The sequence below is a fragment of the Balaenoptera acutorostrata genome, chromosome 6 (assembly GCF_949987535.1).
Source record: "Balaenoptera acutorostrata chromosome 6, mBalAcu1.1, whole genome shotgun sequence".
Lineage (NCBI taxonomy): Eukaryota > Metazoa > Chordata > Mammalia > Artiodactyla > Balaenopteridae > Balaenoptera > Balaenoptera acutorostrata.
In genome coordinates, this window is record NC_080069.1 from 43,180,012 (window position 1) to 43,202,203 (window position 22,192).

Below are 22,192 nucleotides of genomic sequence, written 5' to 3' on the forward strand. Positions count from 1 at the left end.
AAGCCTAAGCTAGAAAGTAGGGGCAGTGAAGCCTGATTGTGCCAGTTTCAACCAGGAAGAACTCCAAGTGGGGGATGAACAGATCTGCAAGAACTCAGCCCTTGGCCAGCCTCCAATGCTGGACCAGAGGTCAACCCCTGGCAGGCCATTGGGCTAATATTCCTCACCTTGAGAAGGTTTCCCCTTAATACTTGGGTCTCTGACTCCACCAGGGGAATGCATCCCCTCCCTGTTGTGTATCACCCAGATTACTGAACATCAGCTTAGGGACTACAGAGGGTGGTTAGGAGCCACCGAAACCCCACCCTGTAGATTTCTGCCCTCCTTTCAGGTTGATTTGTGGAGAACACTGCCTTATATATGTGAGTCTCTCACCTGAAACCCTGAGAGATTCTTTCAGCCTGGTACTCAGGGTCCTCCATACTTATGAGCCAGGGAACTACCAGCTAGTCTATCACGGAGACCATCAACTTCAGTCAGACTGGCTCCTAATCTTGACTCCCTGGTACATTCTGGCCTCCCCTTCCTTCCCCAAATCCTGACCTTCACTTCAAGGCCCAATTCAAGTTTCAGGCTCTCAGTAGAGCGATCCAGCCTCCTTGTTACTCCCTCTGAACTCCTGCCTGGATGACTTACTGGGACCTGAACACATGCTCCCAACTCCCCCGGAAGAGTGAAACTCTTCCATCTGTCCTGTCACCTGCCAGGCTGAGGGCTGCTGGTGCTGGGTCAGGCCTGCTCCCTCCCCGCTATGCACAGTGTGGAACTGGGAGAGGAAGGGGCTGAGGGTGGGGGGCTGCTCTACCCGGAGGGGGTTGTTGAAGGTCTGTGAGGCCCTCTCACTGAAGTTGAACTTGTTGGTGAGCTTTTGTTCCTTGGGCTGCTTAGGCGTCATCGATTCTTCTTCGGCCATTTTCTCAGGTGCCTGGAAAGAAAGACCCACAGGACCAGGACTCAGCTGTGGGAAGAAGGTGGTGCAGGATGGGGAGTGGGGAGAAGTCGTGTCCTGGGATAGGATGGAAGTGGGAGAGAGTGATTATGCCAGAGGTGTTGGCACCTGAGGTCTCTTAACTTCTCACCTTCAGCCCCCCGCCCCAGCGAGTCACCCCTGAAGCCTCCAGCCATAGCTGGAGCGGGAAGGGGTGGGATGGAGAGCAATATTATACTGAACCTCAGCGGCAGGCACATCTGTTTGACTCCCAGCTTCAGCTTCCTTGGGCTCTTCTTCTTCTTCAAGGATTTCTGTTTCTGAAATCACCACCTTGGCGGACTCCTGAGAACCTTGGTAGGATATTGCTGTTGAGCTCAAAGTCCAGCCCACTCTCCCATTCCCTGGCAGGGTAAGGCCTTCTTGGTTTCTGCCTTTCAGAGCTCGCCTTCCCCAGGGTTCTCCTTGGCCTGAGCCTCGTGGGTTAGTTCCCAGACCTACCCAGGACAGCCAGCTGTTAAACTTTACGTAAGAAGAGGCTCTGCAAAGTTCTGGCTTAGCCATCTCCTCCCTAGAGTGACCAGAGAAAGGGGACCAGGCTCTAGGCTGCAGCCTCAGGCTGGCCCAGAGGCTTACCTGCTGCTAACTCATCGAGGTAGTGCTGCCGCCGTCCTTCATCCGAGTCTTTGGGGATCAGGTTTCCGACATGGCTGAAGTGAACTGCCAGTTGGTCCACAAAGCCGATTAGCTTATATGTGCCTTCCTAAGAAGAAAGGGGCTGAGTCAGCCCAGGGGTCCCTAAAAGGGCTGCAATCAGAATACAGTCTGCCTTTGTTCTAAAGGCCTAAGATAGTCCATCTATTAACAGAATTATAACTTACTAAATCCTCAGTTAACCTGAAGTTTTCATTGCATTGCCAGTTTAAAGAAGAGAAAGCAAATGAAATAAAGTTTTTTTATAAGTTCTCATGAAGACTTTTTTTGCTTTTCTTTTCTTTAAAAATTTTTTTTTATACAGCAGGTTCTTATTGTTATCTGTTTTATACATATTAGTATATATATGTCAATCCCAATCTCCCAATTCATCCCACACCGTCACTCCCCACCTGCCCCCGCTTTCCCCCTTTGGTGTCCATAAGTTTGTTCTCTACATCTGTGTCTCTATTTCTGTCTTGCGAACTGGTTCATCTGCACCATTTTTCTAGATTCCACATATATGAGTTAATATATGATATTTGTTTTTCTCTTTCTGACTTACTTCACTCTGTATGACAGTCTCTAGGTCCATCCACGTCTCTACAAATGACCCAATTTCGTTCCTTTTTATGGCTGAGTAATATTCCATTGTATATACATACCCCAACTTCTTTATCCATTCGTCTGTCGATGGGCATTTAGGTTGCTTCCATGACCTGGCTATTGTAAATAGTGCTGCAATGGACATTGGGGTGCATGTGTATTTTTGAATCCCAGGAGTGTGATTGCTGGGTCATATGGTAATTCTATTTTTAGTTTTTTAAGGAACCTCCATATTGTTCTCCATAGTGGCGTATCAATTTACATTCCCACCAACAGTGCAAGAGGGTTCCCTTTTCTCCACACCCTCTCCAGCATTTGTTGTTTGTAGATTTTCTGATGATGCCCATTCTAACTGGTGTGAGGTGATACCTCATTGTAGTTTTGACTTGCATTTCTCTAATAATTAGTGATGTTGAGCAGCTTTTCATGTGCCCCTTGGCCATCTGTATGTCTTCTTTGGAGAGGAGTCTATTTAGGTCTTCTGCCCATTTTTGGATTGGGTTGTTTGTTTTTTTAATATTGAGCTTCGTGAGCTGTTTATATATTTTGGAGATTAATCCTTTGTCCACTGATTCATTTGCAAATATTCTCTCTCACTCTGAGGATTGTCTTTTTGTCTTGTTTATAGTTTCCTTTGCTGTGCAAAAGCTTTTAAGTTTCACTAGGTCCCATTTGTTTATTTTTATTTTTTATTTTTAATTAATTAATTTTATTTTATTTTATTTATTTTATTTTTGGTTGTGTTGGGTCTTTGTTGCTGCACGTGGGCTTGTCTCTGGTTGTGGCGAAGAGGGGCTACTCTTCGTTGCTCTGTGCGGGCTTCTCATTGCAGTGGCTTCTCTTGTTGCAGAGCACGGGCTCTAGGCATGTGGGCTTCAGTAGTTGCGGTACACAGGCTCAGTAGTTGTGGCTCACAGGCTCTAGAGTGCAGGCTCAGCAGTTGTGGTGCACGGGCTTAGTTGCTCCGCGGCATGTGGGATCTTCCTGGACCAGGGCTCGAACCCGTGTCCCCTGCATTGGCAGGCGGATTCTTAACCACTGCGCCACCAGGGAAGCCTCCATTTGTTTATTTTTGTTTTTATTTCCATTACTCTTTTAAAATTTTATTGAAGTATAGTTGATGTACAATATTATATAAGTTACAGGTGTACAATATAGTGATTCACAATTTTTAAAGGTTATATTCCAATTAGAGTTGTTATAAAATATTGGTTATATTCCCTGTGTTGTACAATATATCCTTGTAGCTTATTTTATACCTAATAATTTGTACCTCTTAATCCCCTACCCTTATATTTCCCCTCTCCCCTTCCCCCTCCCCACTGGTAACGACCAGTATGTTTTCTGTATTTGTGAATCTGCTTCTTTTTTGTTATATTCACTAGTTTGTTGTGTTTTTTAGATTCCACATTAAGTGATATCATACAGTATTTGTCTTTCTCTGTTTGACTTATTTCACTTAGGATAATACCCTCCAAGTCCATCCATGTTGTTGCAAATGGCAAAATTTCATTTTTATGGCTGAGTAGTTTCCCATTGTATATATATACCACGTCTTTATCCATTCATCTGTTGATGGACACATAGCTTGCTTTCATATCTTGGCAATTGTAAACAGTGCTGCTATGAACATTGGGGTGCATATATCTTTTTGAATTAGTGTTTCTGGTTTTTTCAGATATATACCCAGGAGTGGAATTGCTGGGTCATATGGTAGTTCTATTTTAGTTTTTTGAGAAACCTCTATATTGTTTTCCACAGTGTCTGCACCAATTTACATTCCCACCAACAGTGTACGAGGGTCCCCTTTTCTCCACATCCTCACCAACATTTGTTATTTGTGGTCTTTTGATGATAGCCATTCTGACAGGTATGAGGTGATATCTCATTGTGGTTTTGATTTGCATTTCCCTGATAATTAGTGATGTTGAGCATCTTTTCATGTGCCTGTTGGCCATCTGCATGTCCTCTTTGGAAAAATGTCTAGTCAGGTCTTCTGCCCATTTTCTAACAGGGTTGTTTGTTTTTTTAATGTTGAGTTGTATGAGCTGTTTATATATTTTGGATATTAACCCCCTTATTGGTCATATTATTTGCAAATATTTTCTCCCATTCAGTGGGTTGTCTTTTCATTTTCTCTATGGTTTCCTTTGCTGTTCAAAAGCTTTTAAGTTTAATTAGATCCCATTTGTTTATTTTTGCTTCTATTTCCTTTGCTTTAAGAAACAGATCCAAAAAAAAAATATTGCTACAATTTATGTCAAAGAGGGTTCTGCCTATGTTTTCCTCTGGGAGTTTTATGGTTTCCAGTCTTACATTTAGGTCTTTAATCCATTTTGAGTTTATTTTTATATATGGTGTTAGAGAATGTTTTAATTTCATTATTAGTTTATATATAGCTGTCAAAGACATATTTTAAAATACAATCTTCCAACTCTGAGCAACTCTGGATTTACCTATCACTGGCTCCTACATCCATGTCAAGGGATCCTGTCTCACCTGTCTAACCAGACCTCAGAGAGGTCACAAACAGTCATCAAACACACCTGGCCTGGCTTTTTCTCCACTCTGTTTAATGGGTGCCAGGGCTGGATAGATCCTCAGAGACACCAAGTCCCCAGTTCCCCTGTTCCATACAAGAGGATCACAGAAATCTAGAAAAGATTTGGGTTTGGCACTTGTCAAGTCACACAAGGCACTTGCCCAGGCAACTGGGCTCATTCCTTCTTCAACAAATAATTTTTATTTTTTATTTTTTTAAATTTATTTATTTATGTAATTTATTTCTGGCTGTTTTGGGTCTTCGTTTCTGTGCGAGGGCTTTCTCTAGTTGCGGCGAGCGGGGGCCACTCTTCATCGCGGTGCGCGGGCCTCTCACTGTCGCGGCCTCTCTTGTTGCGGAGCACGGGCTCCAGATGTGCAGGCTCAGTAGTTGCGGCTCACGGGCCCGGCTGCTCCGCGGCATGTGGGATCTTCCCAGACCAGGGCTCGAACCCGTGTCTCCTGCATTGGCAGGCAGATTCTCAACCACTGCGCCACCAGGGAAGCCCCCCCAAAATAATTTTTGAATAGACACAATGTGTCAAGTATATTCTAGGTTCCAGAGATACAAAGCTTAGCAAAAGCAGATATGATCCCTGCTTTCATAGACCCTATAGTTTTGTTCCTCTAGGCTGCCTCCTCATTGATCAGCATCCTAGTCCTACAGTTGACTTTGAGACCAGGGGTCACTTCCTTTTTCAAAAAAGTTCTTTCCAACCCTTTTCAAGTCATAGAGAAAATTATTACATTTGCATGGCACACTGGGGTAAACTCACCGGAGAGGAGACCAACCCATGGGTTGGTACCAGACACACCTATCCCTGGAGGACTGCAAGAATCACTATTTCTGCACACAGATTGGGATGTTCTGCCTTAAAAAGTCACCACAAAGCTCTTCTTCCCTCAGTAACTCAGATGGATGGAAAGATGGGACAGTGCAGTGGTTAAGAGCATGATCTATGGATGTGGGCAGAATTGGATTCAAATTTTGATTCTGCTCCCTATTATCTGCATGATCTTGGGCTTAACCACTCTAAGCCTTAATTTCTTCATCTGCAAAATGAGGATAATAATTAATTTGCAGGATAGTTGAGTATTGAAAATAATGAAAGCAATCTATTAATACAGAGTCTGACACATAATAAGTGCTCAGTAAAAATAGTAGCTATTATGATGACGACGATGGAGGGTCCCACGGGAATAAATTATCCATATAGTTGTCATTTGAGATTTCACTGTCATCCTGTCCCCAGTGGTGACTAGAACCTTCCTCTTCAGTTTAGGGATGGAATTCAGATCCCATTGTTTCTGTGCAAGGAGGAGAGGCATGCCTAGATCCGAACCATCTGCCTCTTCAGGCCAGCACTTCAAGGGAAAGTAATAGCTTTGGAGACCTAAAGCTCTTGGATCTCAGTGAAGGACCAATGAGTTGGAGGCCAGCTCTGTGGGAGGAGGCCAGGCAGGCCCGGGAGGCTGTTAGAAGGTTTCATGAGGTGAGCCTGCCTGGGAGCCTATGGCTACCCAGCTGACAGTTGACTCACAGGAATCTCTTCTAACCACTGAGCTTCCCAGGGGGCAAGAGAGGTGCATTGACACCAAGCTACTGCCTGTAGCATGCCTCCCATGGCTGGCACACTGATTCCTAAAGAGACTCTCTTTCAGAGGTCAGGAGAACAGGAGCCCATAGCGTGTATCACACTCCAGCATAAGCTCAGGGAGGCGAGGCAGCTTCTCTCTGCCCATCCCACCCCCCCGCCCCTTTACAGGCTGCCTAAGGGATGCCATTAGCACAACTCAGGAGTGGAACCTCTCAAGAAATACAGTGGATTTGTCCTATCCTCTTTGTGGAGGGGGCTGACTACTCAATCTTGAATAAGAAGCAGTGTGTTAAAAAAACAGTTCACAAGGGAATTCCCTGGTGGTCCAGTAGTTAGGACTCAGTGCTTTCACTGCCAGGGCCTGGGTTCAGTCCCTGGTCAGGGAACTAAGATACCACAAGCCATGCAGCATGGCCAAAAGTACTTGTACATGAATGTTCATAGCAGCATTGTTCGTAATAGCCAAGGTGCAGAAACAATGTAAATGTCCATCAATTGATGAATGGATAAATAAAATATGGTAGAGTCATAAAATTGAATATTATTCGGCAATAAAAAGAAATGAAGTACTGATACATATTACAACATGGATGAACCTTGAAAACAGTATGCTAAATGAAGGAAGCCAGTCACAAAAGATGACATATTGTTTGATTCTCTTTTTATGAAATGTCCAGAACAGGCAAATCTGTAGAGCTGGAAAATGGATTAGTGGTTGCCTAAGGCTGGAAGGAATGCAGGACTGGGGAGTGACAGCTAAGAGGTATGGGGTTTCTTTTGGGGGAAATGAAAATATTCTAAAATCGATTGTGGTGATAGTTGCATAACCTGTGAATATACTAAAAGCCATTGAATTATACACTTTAAAATGGATGATTGACTGGATAAGACACAATGATCTTTTAATATATTTTTCTAATACTAGAGAATATCTGCTAATTCAGAAAATATAAAATTCTTAAACACTAATAATTAAAAACTAAATACCATCTTTTAAAAAAATAAATGGGTGATTTTATCTCAATATGTAAATTATATCTCAATAAAACTGTTTATAAAAAAGAGAAAGAAACTGCTAATAGTAGTTGTCTCCAAGGAAAGGGACAGGAGAGGGAGGTTTAATTTCCAGTGTATTTTCATTGCTCTTTTGACTCTTAAAATTAGTACCATGGGTTTCTAGATTTCTATTATATATTCAAAACTCTGTATGTGTGCGTGTGTATGTACAGATACGTGTATGTGTATATATATGTATAATTTTTTTTTAAAGAAGCAGTGTAATGTTGCTTTAGAGTCAATCAAACTAGTTCAAATTTTGCTTTGAATCCCAGCTGTGTGACTTTTGTAATTTGTTTTATCTAATTTATCTTTGGTTTCTATAAAATAAAGATAAAAATAGTTCCTATATCAAAGAAACCTGAGGATTAAATGAGATATCCTATGTAAAAGTTCTAATATACGACCTGACACTGGCACACTGGCTTCTGGAGACCCAATAGTTGATGTTAGTGACAAACACACTGTATACACTGGAAAAGTATTTTTCCTACCAAATGATTCACTTCAGGATTCCTGAAAAGAGTGGCTCTGCAGGGCACTTTAGCGAGACTGAAGGGAGATTCATAAAGAAACTTCAAAAATCTCTGGAAAACTCCATGTAAAATCTCAGGGTTCCAGCCACAGACCTCAGTTTAAAGGTGATCTCTATGAGAGCTGAGAGGCCTTTGCAACACAGCAAGTCACCAAGCCAAGGAGCACCTAGAGGCTCCTGCCCCAGAGAGGATGACTTACTTTGAAGCTGTACCTGACAATGTTCTGGGGTGCATGTGGGTTGTTGGCTGTCAGAATCCGGGTGAACTCCTCCTTTAGCTCCTAAGGGAGAGAAATACCAACAGGGTCAAATGTAGAGGGCCCCCCACCCCCTCTGATGATTCCCCGGGGTGTCAGCAGACATCTCACAACCTAGGTTCTGGGCAGAATACATATCTGAGGCTGGAGGAGGTGGAAGGAGCGAGGGTAGGATGTTGCTTACTTACTGCATCAGTCAAATCCAGCTGGTCAGGGGGTCTAACTGTGGCTTTGGACTGGGCCCATTCATCTGTCCCTTCCCCTACTTCGGTCCCTGAATCTTCATCCTGGACAAAAACCTCATGTGAGAATCAAGAGTGCCTGACCTGCTTAGACAAGCAAGCAGTGCTGCAGAAAGCCCTTTCATTCACAAATCCTCCCAGAAGCCAAGCTCTGTCCCAATACATAGAACGCAAAACGTGCAACAGACCACTCACGGAAGAGCCCAAAGGAACTGCTCAGGCCAGAGTTCTCATTGCCAGGAAGATCATGGCCACCTCAGCCCTGGGGTTCTGGACTTAGCTGGAACATTGTGGTGGGTCTTTGGCCCCAGTAGTGGGACCAGAAAAGCTGGCTCCTCCTTACTGCTTCCCATACAGCCTGGATGCTAATAGCCAGGACCAAATGTGAAATGACACCCAGCTGTTCTTTAAGCTACTTCAACTCTAATTCACATTTTACCTTCCAATTTGCCACCTCAAGGTTACTCTTACAGCAATACTCCCAGTACTTGGTAACTTTAAGCCTCATAGTCCCATCAAAGCCTTGGAGCAAAAAAATCAAGAACTAGAAGTTTTCCCCTACCCCGATAGACAGTTAAATACCTTGCCAAAGTGGCCCATGACATAGTAAAAAATATTCACCCTCACTGGCAATCAAAGATATGCAAAATAAAACAATGCAATTTTTTCACTATAAAACTGGTGAAGGGCGGTGACCACCTCCCCACGAGAACATGCAGAGGATCTCCTTCATCCCTCTCCAGAAGAGGAGAAGAGGAAACACAAAAAGAAGCACCTGGTGCAGAGCCCAAATTCCTACTTCATGGATGTGAAATGCCCAGGACGCTATAAAATCACCCACCGTCTTTAGCCAACATGCACACACAGTAGTTTTGTGTGTTGGCTGCTCTACTGTCCTCTGCCAGCCTGCAGGAGGAAAAGCAAGGCTTACAGAAGGATGTGCCTTCAGACGGAAGCAGCACTAAAAGCCCCTGAATCAAGATGAATGGGAAAGCATCCCAATCAATACATTTTGGATACAACAAACAAACAAAGTGAAACAAAAACTGGTGAAAACTAAAACCAAAACAAACAAACAAAACCAATATCCAGTGTTGGCGAGGTTGTGGGAAAATGGACACCCATAAATTAGTACAACCTTTCTAAAGAGCAATTTGGAAATATTTATCCAAAGCCTAACAAGGATTTATACTTTTTGACCCAAATTTCTATGGATAGGAATTTATGTTAAGAAATAACCGAGGATATGCCTAAAGATTTAAATGCATGAATGTTTGTTGGAGGATTGATCATAATTGTGGAAAAGAGGAAATATTTAAATGTCCAACAGTGGGGCATGTTTGAACAAAATTATGGAATGGCCTTAATGAACACATGGTAAAATATTATGCAGTAATTTTAAATGATGCTATGAAAGTATATTTATTGGCAATGGAAAGTACTCTAAATATATTATGTAAAAAACAGATTGTAAAATAACATACAGTTTGATTCTATTTAAAAATAAAGGGACTTCCCTGGTGGTGCAGTGGTTCAGAATCCACCTGCTAATGCACAGGACATGGGTTTGAGCCCTGGTCCAGGAAGATCCCACATGCCGCAGAACAACTAAGCCTGTGCGCCACAGCTACTGAGCCTGTGCTCTAGAGCTTGCGAGCCACAACTACTGAAGCCTGCGCACCTAGAGCCCGTGCTCCGCAACAAGAGAAGCCACCGAAATGAGAAGCCCGCGCACTGCAATGAAGACCTAACACAGCCAAAAATAAATAAATAAATTTATTTAAATAAAAAAAAGAATCCGCCTGCCAATGCAGGGGACATGGGTTCGAGCCCTGGTCTGGGAATATCCCACATGCCACAGAGCAGCTAAGCCCGTGCGCCACAACTACTGAGCCCACGTGCCCACAACTACTGAAGCCCGCACACTGCAACGAAGAATAGCCCCCGCTCGCCGCAACTAAAGAAAGCCCGCGCGCAGCAACAAAGACCCAACGCAGCCATAAATAAATAAATAAATTTATAAAAAAATAAATAAATACATGTAATTTTTATATATACATAGAAATATCTGGGAGGATATAGCATCATACGTTAACTAAGAGGTTTCCCAGGGTGATAGGCTTAAGGGTGATTTTAATGTTCTTTTTGCTTTTCTTTAAAAATATATAGCTAATATTTCAACAGAAGAAATGCTATTAGCTTCTCGCTGAGAAACTGTGTGGTCTCAGCACTTACTCTCTTCCTGGCTCCTCTGCCCACGTTGACGCTCTGAAAAAAGAATAGAAACAGAAGGTAAGTCATAAGTGAATCTCCATGGGAATGTCCAAAACAGTATTACAGGGGGGCTTCTGCCCAGGGACCTCAAAGACAAGGGACATTGAACTTCCCCAAGTCTCACAAACAGTGAGACTTGGCAACAGGTGCCCAGTGAAGGAAGTCCTATATCTGAGGCAACCTGACTCCAGCATCAGTGGGACTGACCCATGAAGAGCAACCAGGTGACTTAGCACCTGGCATTTCTTATTTGCAACTAGTTCAACAAATGTTTTTTAAAACTATATACTAAGTGCTCAGCTCTGTACTAGGCATTAAGAGGATTTTGAAGGCAGATTATATTCATAAACATTTGTTTATGATGAAGGTTTGGGTACTTTGTTTTGTACACTGCTGTCTCAGAATATAGTAGGTGTTCAAAATACTTATTGAATACATGAATGAATGCCATCAAACCCATTAGTAATCATGACCCTGGGAAAAATATTTTTCCTTAGCCTGTTTCCTCATCAATAAACTGTGTAAGATTGGATATGATGACCTTCCAATTCTAACATGCTAAAATTTTATGTTCTCAAGAGCAGCATGCTGGATTCAACTTGATAAACATTTCTTGAGCATCTACTTATGGTCGGGGACTAACCTAAGCAGTGGGACAAAGATGAAGAGAGATGAGGTCCCTACCCACGTTTGCTCAGGGTCCGTGGAGGACCGATGAGTGTGATCAGTGCTCCTTATTTACTCACTCGCTTACTCACTCAGCATACGTTCTTGTGAAAGTCTGCTCTGTGCCAGCAGTAGAGACGTGTGACCAGGGTGCTATGGGAATGCACAGAGGCACCTACCCAGCCTGGGTGTACAAGGAAGTTTCCCCGAGGTGGCTATTTCTTAGCTCAGTATCAAAAGAAAAGTATGGGTCATCCAAGTGGAGAAAATGTTTTTCAGAAAGGCTTTTCAGATGAAGAAAGCAGCATGTACAATGGCAAGAGCAGAACAATAACAGAGATAGTAAAATGTTCCCCCAAACAAACAAACCAAAACCCTGCAGTATATGCACTGAACAAACAGTTGTTTCAGGTGATGGAGCAAGAGGGAGGTCAGTGGAGGCTGGAGATGTGAGGGAGGGGCTCTTGCAAGAAGCAGATCTAGAGCCCTGAAGGACGGGTCAAGCTAGCAGAGAAGCCAAAGAGCGCATGTTGGTGGCAGCATGGCACACTGGGCAGAGACCTCGGCTCCCAGCTCTTGCTGACCACCTGTGTGATCTTGGGGAGGTCTCTGGGCCTTGGTTTCCCAAATGCAAAGTGAGTGAGTTAGATGGAAAGGGCTCCACAACTTTTCCGTGGCAGGGTCTGTGGGAGAGGCTTTGATGGTGGAGGGGAAAGGGATTCCAGGGGGAGAGAAGGGCATGTCTCAGCTTGGGCAGGGATTGTTGCTGGTAGGGCAGGCAGCAGGATTCAGATTTCTGCCAGGTTGCCAAGGTTTCCAGAGATGAGAACCCTTCTCTGAGGCTAAGCCACATGAGCCAGAAAGCTGCTTTCCTTTGAAGAGCCTCTGATCCCTAAGGTAACGAGATGGAAGCGTCGTAACATCCAACAGCTTTCTGGCCCACAGCAGAGTACTGGAGGGCCAACCCCAGCCCAAGCAGCCAGCCTTAAGTAGGAAACGAGATCCAGTTACCATTGCCCCCCGTAAATATGTCTGTAAAACATTTATCTGGCAATAAAAGAACTGACAAGGCAATTTGAGTGTAATTGTTTTTGGCAGTTGGAAATATTTCAATTAACATACTATAAAAGCCACACTACAATAAATGAAAAACAGGCCAATGAAATCAGCTACAGCCCTGACTCCCCAACCATGGCGAAAGGAGACTGAATGTCAGGTTGCCACTTTGGGCCCTTGGTCTTCCAGAAGGAGAAGTCTGAGACAGACAAGCCTGAATTCCTGAAAAGCTTTTGATGGTTCTTCCCAGAATCTGTCAAACCGCAGAAGAAGAAAGCCCAAAGTCCCTCCTCTGGCCCTCAGAACTCTGTCATCCGGCTCCACATCTCCATTCCAGCCTGCTCTCCCGCCACTCTGAGATGCAGCCCAGCAAGGCTACTCACATTTCCTGAGCTTGGTCTCTGCTTTCCCACCTCTGCTTTCCCACCTTTGCTTTTACCTTTCCTCTTGCCAAAAACGTCATCTTCCCCTTCTCTCTCCCTGCTCCCACTATCTCTGCCTAACCAAACCCTACCCAACTAGCCTCCTAGTCCGTTATCTAATCCTGACCTTTCTCCTACCTCCCTCTATTCTTCCTGTCTACACTCTGAGCAAGGCTCTGCCCCGCCTCCCATCACCACCATAAGCATTGGCTGTTGTGAGATGAAGGATGAAATGTAACTTCAAATAGACACTCTGTTGTCTCTGGGTTTTGGTCTACAAAAGGGGATAGTATTATGAAAAGAAACAAAGTACTGCGGTGCACATCAGAGGCAGCTGGGAGACTCCAGCAAGGGAGGTCCTCCATTGACCACATGAAGATCCTCTACTCTTGGATAGGTCATTCCAGTTATTCTATTAAGTCAAGGAAGGAGTCTATGGAGGAGTGGTGCAGGAAGAGGAAATGCCCCCGCGAGACCATCATGGCAGTCAAAGTAACCCTGGTGATCAATGGGATAACAGATGTCCCAGCCTGAACTCCTTCATAGTAGAGCATTTTTCTATTCTCATTGTTACAGATTTTGGTGTGAGCATCCTGAGGGCAGGAACTGGTAATGACTCAGCTGCCTAGAGGCCACTTCTCAGTTCTCTTACAGGACCTGACATTGCTGAGGGCTCCCTCACTCCTTCTAGAAACTTCTTCTCCACCTCCATTTCCATGTCACCAGCCCCTCCAATAGTTCTTTCTCAATATCCTTGACCCTTCCAAGAATATATGCTTACCTCCTAGTCTTCTATTTCTACACGCTCCCCTTGGGTGCTCTCATCCCCACACATAGATTCATTTTCCACTTTGTGATGAAGCTCAACATCTGTTTCTGTAGCTTAGATTTTCTAGAACCTCATGTTCAAATTGGTGACAGAGTACTCAAACTCGGTATCTTAAAAACCAACCACATTATGTTCCTTTTCCACCCCAAACTTGCATCTCTTCCAGTATTTCTTATCTCACTCAAGTGTTACCACCATTCAGGCACCCAGGTTGGAAACTGGGAGCCATCAGATACCTGCCTTTTATTCACCCCCTTATTAGCATTATTTTGAAGTCTAACAATTCTATCACTTTAACTCTTTATAACTATCTTCTCCATTCATACCCCCTTAACTCATGCCCTTACTCCCTCTTGCCGAACTACATTTGATTTCCCTAACTCCAGTTTCTCTCCACTCTGATAATTATATCTGTCACCATTTTCAGCTATTGAGCACTTACTCTGGGCCAGTCATTTACTAAGCAATGTATGTACATGATCTCATTTAATCTTCACAACCACCTTATGGGGAAGGAGCTATCATTTTTCCTATTTTACAGATGAGGACCCTGAGGCATAGTGAGATCAGGCAACTGACCCAAAGGTGACCAGAATTTGAACCCAAACTCTTAATTACTATAAGTGATCTTCCTAAAACATAAACTTGATCACTCTCCTGCTTTAAAGCCTCTAAAGGGCTCCCCATCACCCATGAGTTGAATCCCAAAATCCCTAACACAGCATCCACGTCATCTCCAACTCTTTTCCTGCCACAGCCATGGAAGGGCACTTTGAAAATGAAAATTCTGGTCAAGGTAACAGATGATCATTTTTGCCACCGACTGGGCATTTATCTGCACTTAGACTTGTTTTGGTATATGACTTACTGCACAGTATAAGCAACCCATTTGTCCCTGAACATATTTTAGGGGTAAGTAAGGAGATTGAAAATTATTAAGCTGCTCCCTAACATGAAGATATAACATTTAAAAAACAAATATGTGATCAGATGTACCCATGGGGCCCAAATATGGGCTTTGAAGTCAACCATACCTGGGTTTGAGTCCCTTCTCTGCCATCTGCTAGGTCTATGACTCTAGGCAAGTTACTTGTCTTCTCTGAACCTCAGTATCCTTATCTTTTTTTAAAAATTTATTTATTTATTTATTTATGGCTGCGTTGGGTCTTCCTTGCTGCGCGCGGGCTTTCTCTAGCTGTGGTGAGCAGGGGCCTACTCTTTGTTGCGGTGCGCAGGCACTAGGCGTGCGGGCTTCAGTAGTTGCAGCATGAGGGCTCAGTAGTTGTGGCTCATGGGCTGTAGAGTGCAGGCTCAGTAATTGTGGCGCACAGGCTTAGTTGCTCCATGTCCTCTGCATTGGCAGGCGGATTCTTAACCACTGTGCCACCAGGGAAGCCAGTATCCTTATCTTTTAAATGGGCATCATAAAAATACCCTCTGAAGACAATCATAGGCCTGTTATGAGGATTAAATGAGTCAACACACATAAAATGCATAGTGTGATGCCTGGCCAGAGTCTGTGTCCAATAAATGATAGTTTGTAGCATTATTATTCCCATTTACAGACCCTGCTCTGCCATCAGCCACAGGGGATCTGTGTGGCCCTTTGCTTACTAGGAAGCACTTGCCCTAGGGATGACTAAAAGGCTTCAACAGTTCACATGTCCACCCAAGAGTTCAAGGCTGAAACTTGTTTGTTCCTGGAAAGAACAGCTCTTCGAAGCATGCAAACCCACAGATGCTGCATCCTCCTTCCTGGGGCCCAGGAGACTCCGTTTACCATTTCAGTTGTCTTGGTCCTTATTTTAAAACTCACCAACAGGTTTCCATTAAGCTAAACTGAAACTAAATACCTCACCAGCTTGCAGTTTCCGTTTCTAAAAGGGTAAAAGCTCTTAGTCCCAAAGGAACAGTAATTCACCAAGAAATCTTCCTCCAGCTACATTGACTGCCTTTCAAATCCTTGAGCCTAGTGCAGTGTCTCAAGCACACAGAAGGTGCTCAATAAGTAGAGTTGAAAGGGATCTCAAAATTTTGAAACACTAGATGAAGGGTAACAGGCACTATCATACACCGTTGTGGGTGTGCCAACTGGACACAAAATTTTTATAGGGTTATTTGGCAATACCTGCCAAAATTTCAAATGCAGATACCCCTCAACTCAGCACCTCTGCTTTCTTGCATTTTTCCTATAGAAATACTAATACATATGCATAAGACGTATGTACAAAATTGCTCGCGGCACCGTCTTTGTGATATTTTTACTATGGGAAAAAACCTAAATATTCATTGATAGGGGCCTAGTTAAATAAATTATGGTATAGCCATTCAATGGGATATTATGCATATTTTTAAAAGAATGAGGTAAATTTTTATGTATTATTATGGAAAGCTCTCCACGCTTTTTTATTGTTAAATAAAAAAGCAAGTTACATAAACAGATGACTCATCTGCTTACTTTAAGAATGTGTGTGTATGTGTATTTGGATGTACATACAAAATTTCTGGAAGAATATATAGATTCTGTTGACAGTAGTTGGGTTCAGGGAATGTGACTGGGGAATTGTGGGGAAGGGAACCAACACTGTTCACCTTATACTCATTCTCATGGCTTTAATATTTTAAAAGGGGGCTTCCCTGGTGGCGCAGTGGTTGGGAGTCCGCCTGCCAATGCGGGGGACGCGGGTTCGATCCCTGGTCCGGGAGGATCCCACATGCCGCGGAGCGACTGGGCCCGTGGGCCACAACTGCTAGAGCCCGCGCGGCTGGAGCCCATGCTCTGCAGCAGGGGAGGCCACCGCAGTGGGAGGCCCGCGGACCGCAACGGAGAGTGGCCCCCGCTCTCTGCAACTAGAGAAAGACCGCAAGCAGCGGCGAAGACCCAATGCAGCCAAAAATAAATAAATAAATAATTATAAAAAAAAAATATTTTAAAAGGGAATGTTCATTACTTTTTTTTTTTTTTTTTGGCTGCGTTGGGTCTTTGTTGCTGAGTGTGGGCTTTCTCTAGTTTAAAAGTGAATGTGCATTACTTTTATAATTTAAAATGCTAATTAAGAATTTAAAAAATTAATACAGTTAAAGAGGGTTTTTATTTTTTCCTATTAATGCAGTCTTAGCACAGTACTCAGAATGCTGACAAAGGAACATGAGACCAAGCTCATGCCTCCCTGGAAGCCCAAGAGGGAAGAAGCCAACACTATGGGACTCTTCCCAGATAAGGCTACAGAAGGCAAGGCAGGGTAGGGTTTAAAATCTGAAGCTCTAGAGTTAGCCTTGGCTGGATTCCTGACTCTGCCATGAACTATATGTGTGACCTTGAGCAAGGTATTTAGTCCCTAATCCTCACTCTCTCATTTGTAAGGTAGAGAAAAATATTAGTGCCCTCCTCAGATTTGCTGTGAGGATAAAATAAAACAATGCATGATGAGAACCTTACTCAGAGCCCAGCGCTCAGTAAGCGCTAAAGTAACAGTGGCAGTGTTATTATTTTACTATTCTATCATGGTCTGCTGTACATGGCAATTGAGTCTCATTCTGAGGGCATTTATTGAATAGCTGAAAAGAGTGTTGTCCGGGTCCCATGAAGTCCTTATCAGAAAGGAAGCTATAAATCTCAGGGTGTCACAACAGAGGGATGAAAATAAAAATACCTTCCCTTGGGACTTCCCTGGTTGTCCAGTGGTAAAGAATCCGCCTTACAAGGCAGGGGATGCGGGTTTGATTCCTGGTCAGGGAACTAAGATCCCACATGCTGCGGGGCAACTAAGCCCATGCGCCACAACTACTGAGCTCACGCACCTCAACTAGAGAGCCTACGTGCCACAAACTACGTGCCCTGGAGCCTGCGCACCACAACTAGAGAAGAGAAAACCCACAGACCACAACTAGAGAGAAGCCCGTGAGCCGCAAGGAAGAGCCCGCACGCTGCAGTGAAAGATCCCACATGCCTCAACGAAGATCCCTCATGCCGCAACTAAGACCCAATGCAGCCAAAAATAAATAAATAAATATTTTTAAAAAATACCTTCCCTTTATACAGCACCTTTCAGTTTACTAAACACTTTGGAGTGCATCATCTCATTTGGCCCTTATTCTAATCTTCTGTGGGTGGATGTTGAGTTTTGTCAACTTCTTTTCTGAATCTATTATGATTTGTCATATGGTTTTTCTCCTTTTTTTCTGTTAATGTGAAGAAATATATTGATTGGGTATTTATTGTTGAGCTAATTTTGTCTTATTGGGATAAACCTCACTTGGTCAGATATATTATTCTTTTTATATATTGCTGGAACAGATATGCTAATATTTTGTCAGATTTTTTTGCATTTATGTTCATGAGGGATATTGGCCTATCCTTCTCTTTTCTTGAAATAGCTTTGATTTTGATATCAGAGTTACACCAACATCATCAAGTAAGTTGGGACTCGTTCCCTTCTCCTCTATTTTCTCTAAGACTTTGTGTAAGACTGGTGTTATTTATTCCTTACATATTTGATAGAATTCATCAGAGAAACCATTTGGCCTGGAGTTTCTTTGTGGGAAGGTTTTAAATTATGAATTCAATTTCTTTAAGTAAGTATGGTCTTTATATTTTCCATTTCTTTTTGTGTCAATTAAGGCAAACTGTGTTTTTCAATAAATTTGTCCATTTAAGTTGTTGAATTTATTGCCATAAAGTTGTTGATAATATTCGTTTACTATCCTTTTTAATATCTGTACAATCTGTAGTGATATCTCACTTTTCATTCCTGATATTGGCTGTTGTGTTTTCTTTTTCTCTTGATGAGCCTTGCTAAGTTTTCTCAATTTTATCAATCTTTTCAAAGAACCAACTTCTGACTTTGTTAATTTTCTCTATTGTTTTTCCTCATTATTTCTATGAAACAATAAGATAAATGAATAAATTAATAAAATAAATAGAAGCGATGAATAGATTTTGCTTCTATTATTCTGGATTTAATTTGCTCATCTTTTTCTATTTTCTTAAGATAGAAACTTAGAACATTGATTTTAAATCTTTTCTGAAATCGGCATTTAAAACTACGCATTTTCATTAAGTACAACTTCAGCATGACCCCCCAATTTGTGATGTTATATTTTCATTACCATCCAATTTAAAATGTTTTCTAGTTTCCCTTGCACTTTTATTTTACATTTAGAAGTGCATTCTTTAATACCTAAATATTTGGGGATTTTAAGGATACTGCTATTTATTTTTAATTTAATTCCATTTTGGTCAAACTATTCTTAGTTTGCTGAGATTCTTTCTGACATGGATGAATGCTGAATTTGAATTGAATGAAAATCTGTAAGATATTAATCTTTTGAAATGTATTGAGACGTATTGTACGTCCCAGTGTATGGTCTATTTTTTTGAACATTGTGCAGTTCTTGGGTTCTATATTAATTAGGTCAAGTTGGTTAACAGATCTACATCTTTCAATTACTGAGAGAAGGGTGTTAAATCTCCAACTGTCATTGTATATTTTTCTATGTCTCCCTTTAGCTCTGTCAGTTTTTGATTTATGTATCTTGAAGTGCTATTAATAGGTACATACTCTTTTGTGATTTTATATCACCTCTTGAATTGACACTTTATCATTATGAAATGTCCCTACTTGTCTTTGGAAATACTCCTGGTCTTGAAGCCTACTTAGTTCTGATAATACTACAGCCATGCAGCTTTCTTATGCTTGCTATTTACATGGTGTGTTTTTCCACTCTTTTATTTTCAAATTTTCTATGTCTTTACATTTAAACTATATTTCTTATAAGCAGCATATAGTTAGGTCTTGCTTTTTTTCCCCCCTAGCTTGATAAACTCTGCCTTTTAATTGAAAGTGTTGGTGTGGTTGTCTTTAACATATTGCCCTTTGTTTCCTATTTTTCATCTGCTTCTTCCTCTGTTCATCTTCTGTCTTCTTTTGTGTTAATTGAGTTTTTTAGTATTTCATTTTATTTTCTCCATTGACTTTTTAGCTGTGCCTTTTTGTATTAATTTCTAGTGGTTGCTCTAAGGTTTATAATATGCATCCTAAACCTGTTATAGTCTAATAAGAATAAATAAGATACCACTTCATATTTCACAATGTAATAACCTTATCACATCTTAATTCTATTTACCACCACAACCTCATCTTTGCCCTGTTGTTGTCACATATTTTATTTCTATATATATTACAAGCTTCACCTTACAATGGTGTTATTTTTGCTTTAAACAGTCATATGTCTTTTAAGAAAATAAATAGAAGCAAAAAAAATCTAGTATTTTATCTTTAGTCACATATTTACTATTACCAGTGCTTTTTGGTCCTTCCCATAGATAGGGCTTCCATCAGGGGTCATTTTCCTTCAGCCTAAAGAACTTTGTTCTGTACTACTTGTAGTGAAGGTCTGCTGATGGCAAATTCTGTCCACTTTAGTTTATCTGAAAATGTATTTATTTAACTCTTCTTTTTGAGGGATATTTTTGTTGGATATATAATTCTGGCTTGACAGTAGTTTTCTTTCAGTGCATAAACTATGACATTCCATTGTCTTCTGACTTCTCTTGTTTACAATGGGAAGTCAGCCATGATCATATTATCCCACTCTATGCATTGTGTCATTTTTTCTCTGGCTACTTTCAAGATTTTATTTTTATCCTTGGCTTTCAGTATTTTGACTGTGAGGGGACTACGTGTGGTTTTCTTTGTATTTATACTGCTTGGGGCTCACTGAGCTTCTGATAATACTTTATGTTTTCCACCAAATTTAAGAAATTTTTGACCATTATTTCTTCAACTATTTTTCTCCCTCCTCTTTTTCCTTCTGGAATTCCAACTACTTACAAGTTACAGATACATATATGACATATTACCACAGGTCACTAAGGCTCTTTTTTTGTTTGTTTGTTTGTTTGTTTTTATTATTTTTTAATTTTTTGGTTGCATTGGGTCTTTGTTGCTGCGTGCGGGCTTTCTCCAGTTGCGGCGAGCGGGGGCTACTCTTCGTTGTGGTGCGTGGGCTACTCTTCTCATTGCGGTGGCTTCTCTTGTTGCAGAGCACAGGCTCTAGGTATGCAGGCTTCAGTAGTTGCAGCATGCGGGCTCGGTAGTTGCAGCATGCAGGCTCTAGAGTGCTCGGGCTTCAGTAGTTGTGGCACGTGGGCTCTAGGGTGCCCACAGGCTCAGTAGTTGTGGTGCAGGGGCTTAGTTGCTCTGCGGCATGTGGGATCTTCCCAGAGCAGGGGTCAAACCCATGTCCCCTGTATTGGCAGGCAGATTCTTAACCACTGTGTCACCAGGGAAGTCCCTCTTTTTTGTTTTTTTTTTAATTTTATTTATTTATTTTTATACGATAGGTTCTAATTAGTTATCTATTTTATACATATTAGTGTATACATGTCAATCCCAATCTCCCAATTCATCACCCCCCACCCCACCCCCCCGCTTTCCCCCCTTGGTGTCCATATGTTTGTTCTCTATGTCTGTGTCTTTTTTGTTTTTTAATCTTGTTTTTCTCTGTTCTTCAGATTGGATAATTTCAATGGATCCATCTTCACTTTCACTATTAGGCCCAGCCAATAAATTTTTCATTTCTGATATTTATTTTTCTACTGTTTCCATTTTTGGGGCTTAGATTCCCCACCCTTTTTTTTTAAATTTTATTTATTTATTTTTGGCTGTGTTGGGTCTTGGTTGCTGCGCTTTCTCTAGTTGCAGCAAGCGGAGGCTACTCTTCATTGTGGTGCATGGGTTTTTCATCACAGTGGCTTCTCTTGTTGTGGAGTGTGGGCTCTAGGCACGCGGTCTTCAGAAGTGGTGGCACGCGAGCTCAGTAGTTGTGGCTCGTGGGCTCTAGAGCACAGGCTCAGTAGTTGTGGCGCACAGGCTTAGTTGCTCCGCGGCATGTGGGATCTTCCCGGACCAGGGCTCAAACCCATGTCTCCTGCATTGGCAGGCAGATTCTTAACCACTGTGCCACCAGGGAAGCCCTCCCCATCCTTTAAGTCAATATTTTCTTTTAGTCCATAAATATATTTTCAACAACTGCCTTAAAGTCATTGCCTGCTAATTCCAACACTGGGTTATCTTGCTGGTATCACTGTGCTCTCCTTTGGATCTCTCTCCCTGAGCCATGATTAAGAAATTGACCCAAGGCAGAAAGCAAGGATAAACATATGACTCATGTTGGGTGTTTTCCTTCCCTTAGGAATGGGGGAATGCCTAAACCAGTTGCCTCATATATTGTGTCCAGGATTACAGTTGTTCATAGTGGGATGGCAAGTCCAGCATGAACTGCTCCATCATGGCCAGACTATGTCTCCTATATCAAGGTCTTTAAAAGTTATACATAAAGTATGATACATTTAAAAATTCATTGCAGAAATGTGCTATTAAAAAAAACAAAAACAAAAAACTTTTGTAAAGGACAGAATCTTTTGTAACGTAAATATCTGCCCTGAATGGAGGCAATGGATTGGAAAAAATCTGAGGCCCTTTCTG

The 22,192-nt window shown here is 42.1% G+C and overlaps 1 protein-coding gene and 1 pseudogene across 1 annotated transcript in view; one reads left to right on the forward strand and one right to left on the reverse strand.

Moving 5' to 3' along the window:
• The window catches only part of DNAI1 (dynein axonemal intermediate chain 1), a 60,140-nt gene that overhangs the window by 30,389 nt on the left and 7,559 nt on the right, over window positions 1–22,192 (reverse strand). The window contains exons 2-7 of the mRNA XM_007177001.2: window positions 10,692–10,724; window positions 8,403–8,501; window positions 8,158–8,238; window positions 1,565–1,691; window positions 1,172–1,281; window positions 806–925 (exon numbers count right to left, since the gene is read on the reverse strand). Of these exons, the coding sequence (XP_007177063.2) occupies window positions 806–925; window positions 1,172–1,281; window positions 1,565–1,691; window positions 8,158–8,238; window positions 8,403–8,501; window positions 10,692–10,724 (570 nt within the window). The remainder of the gene's footprint in view (window positions 1–805; window positions 926–1,171; window positions 1,282–1,564; window positions 1,692–8,157; window positions 8,239–8,402; window positions 8,502–10,691; window positions 10,725–22,192) is intronic.
• LOC103007757 (40S ribosomal protein S27-like) lies at window positions 8,748–9,421 on the forward strand (annotated as a pseudogene).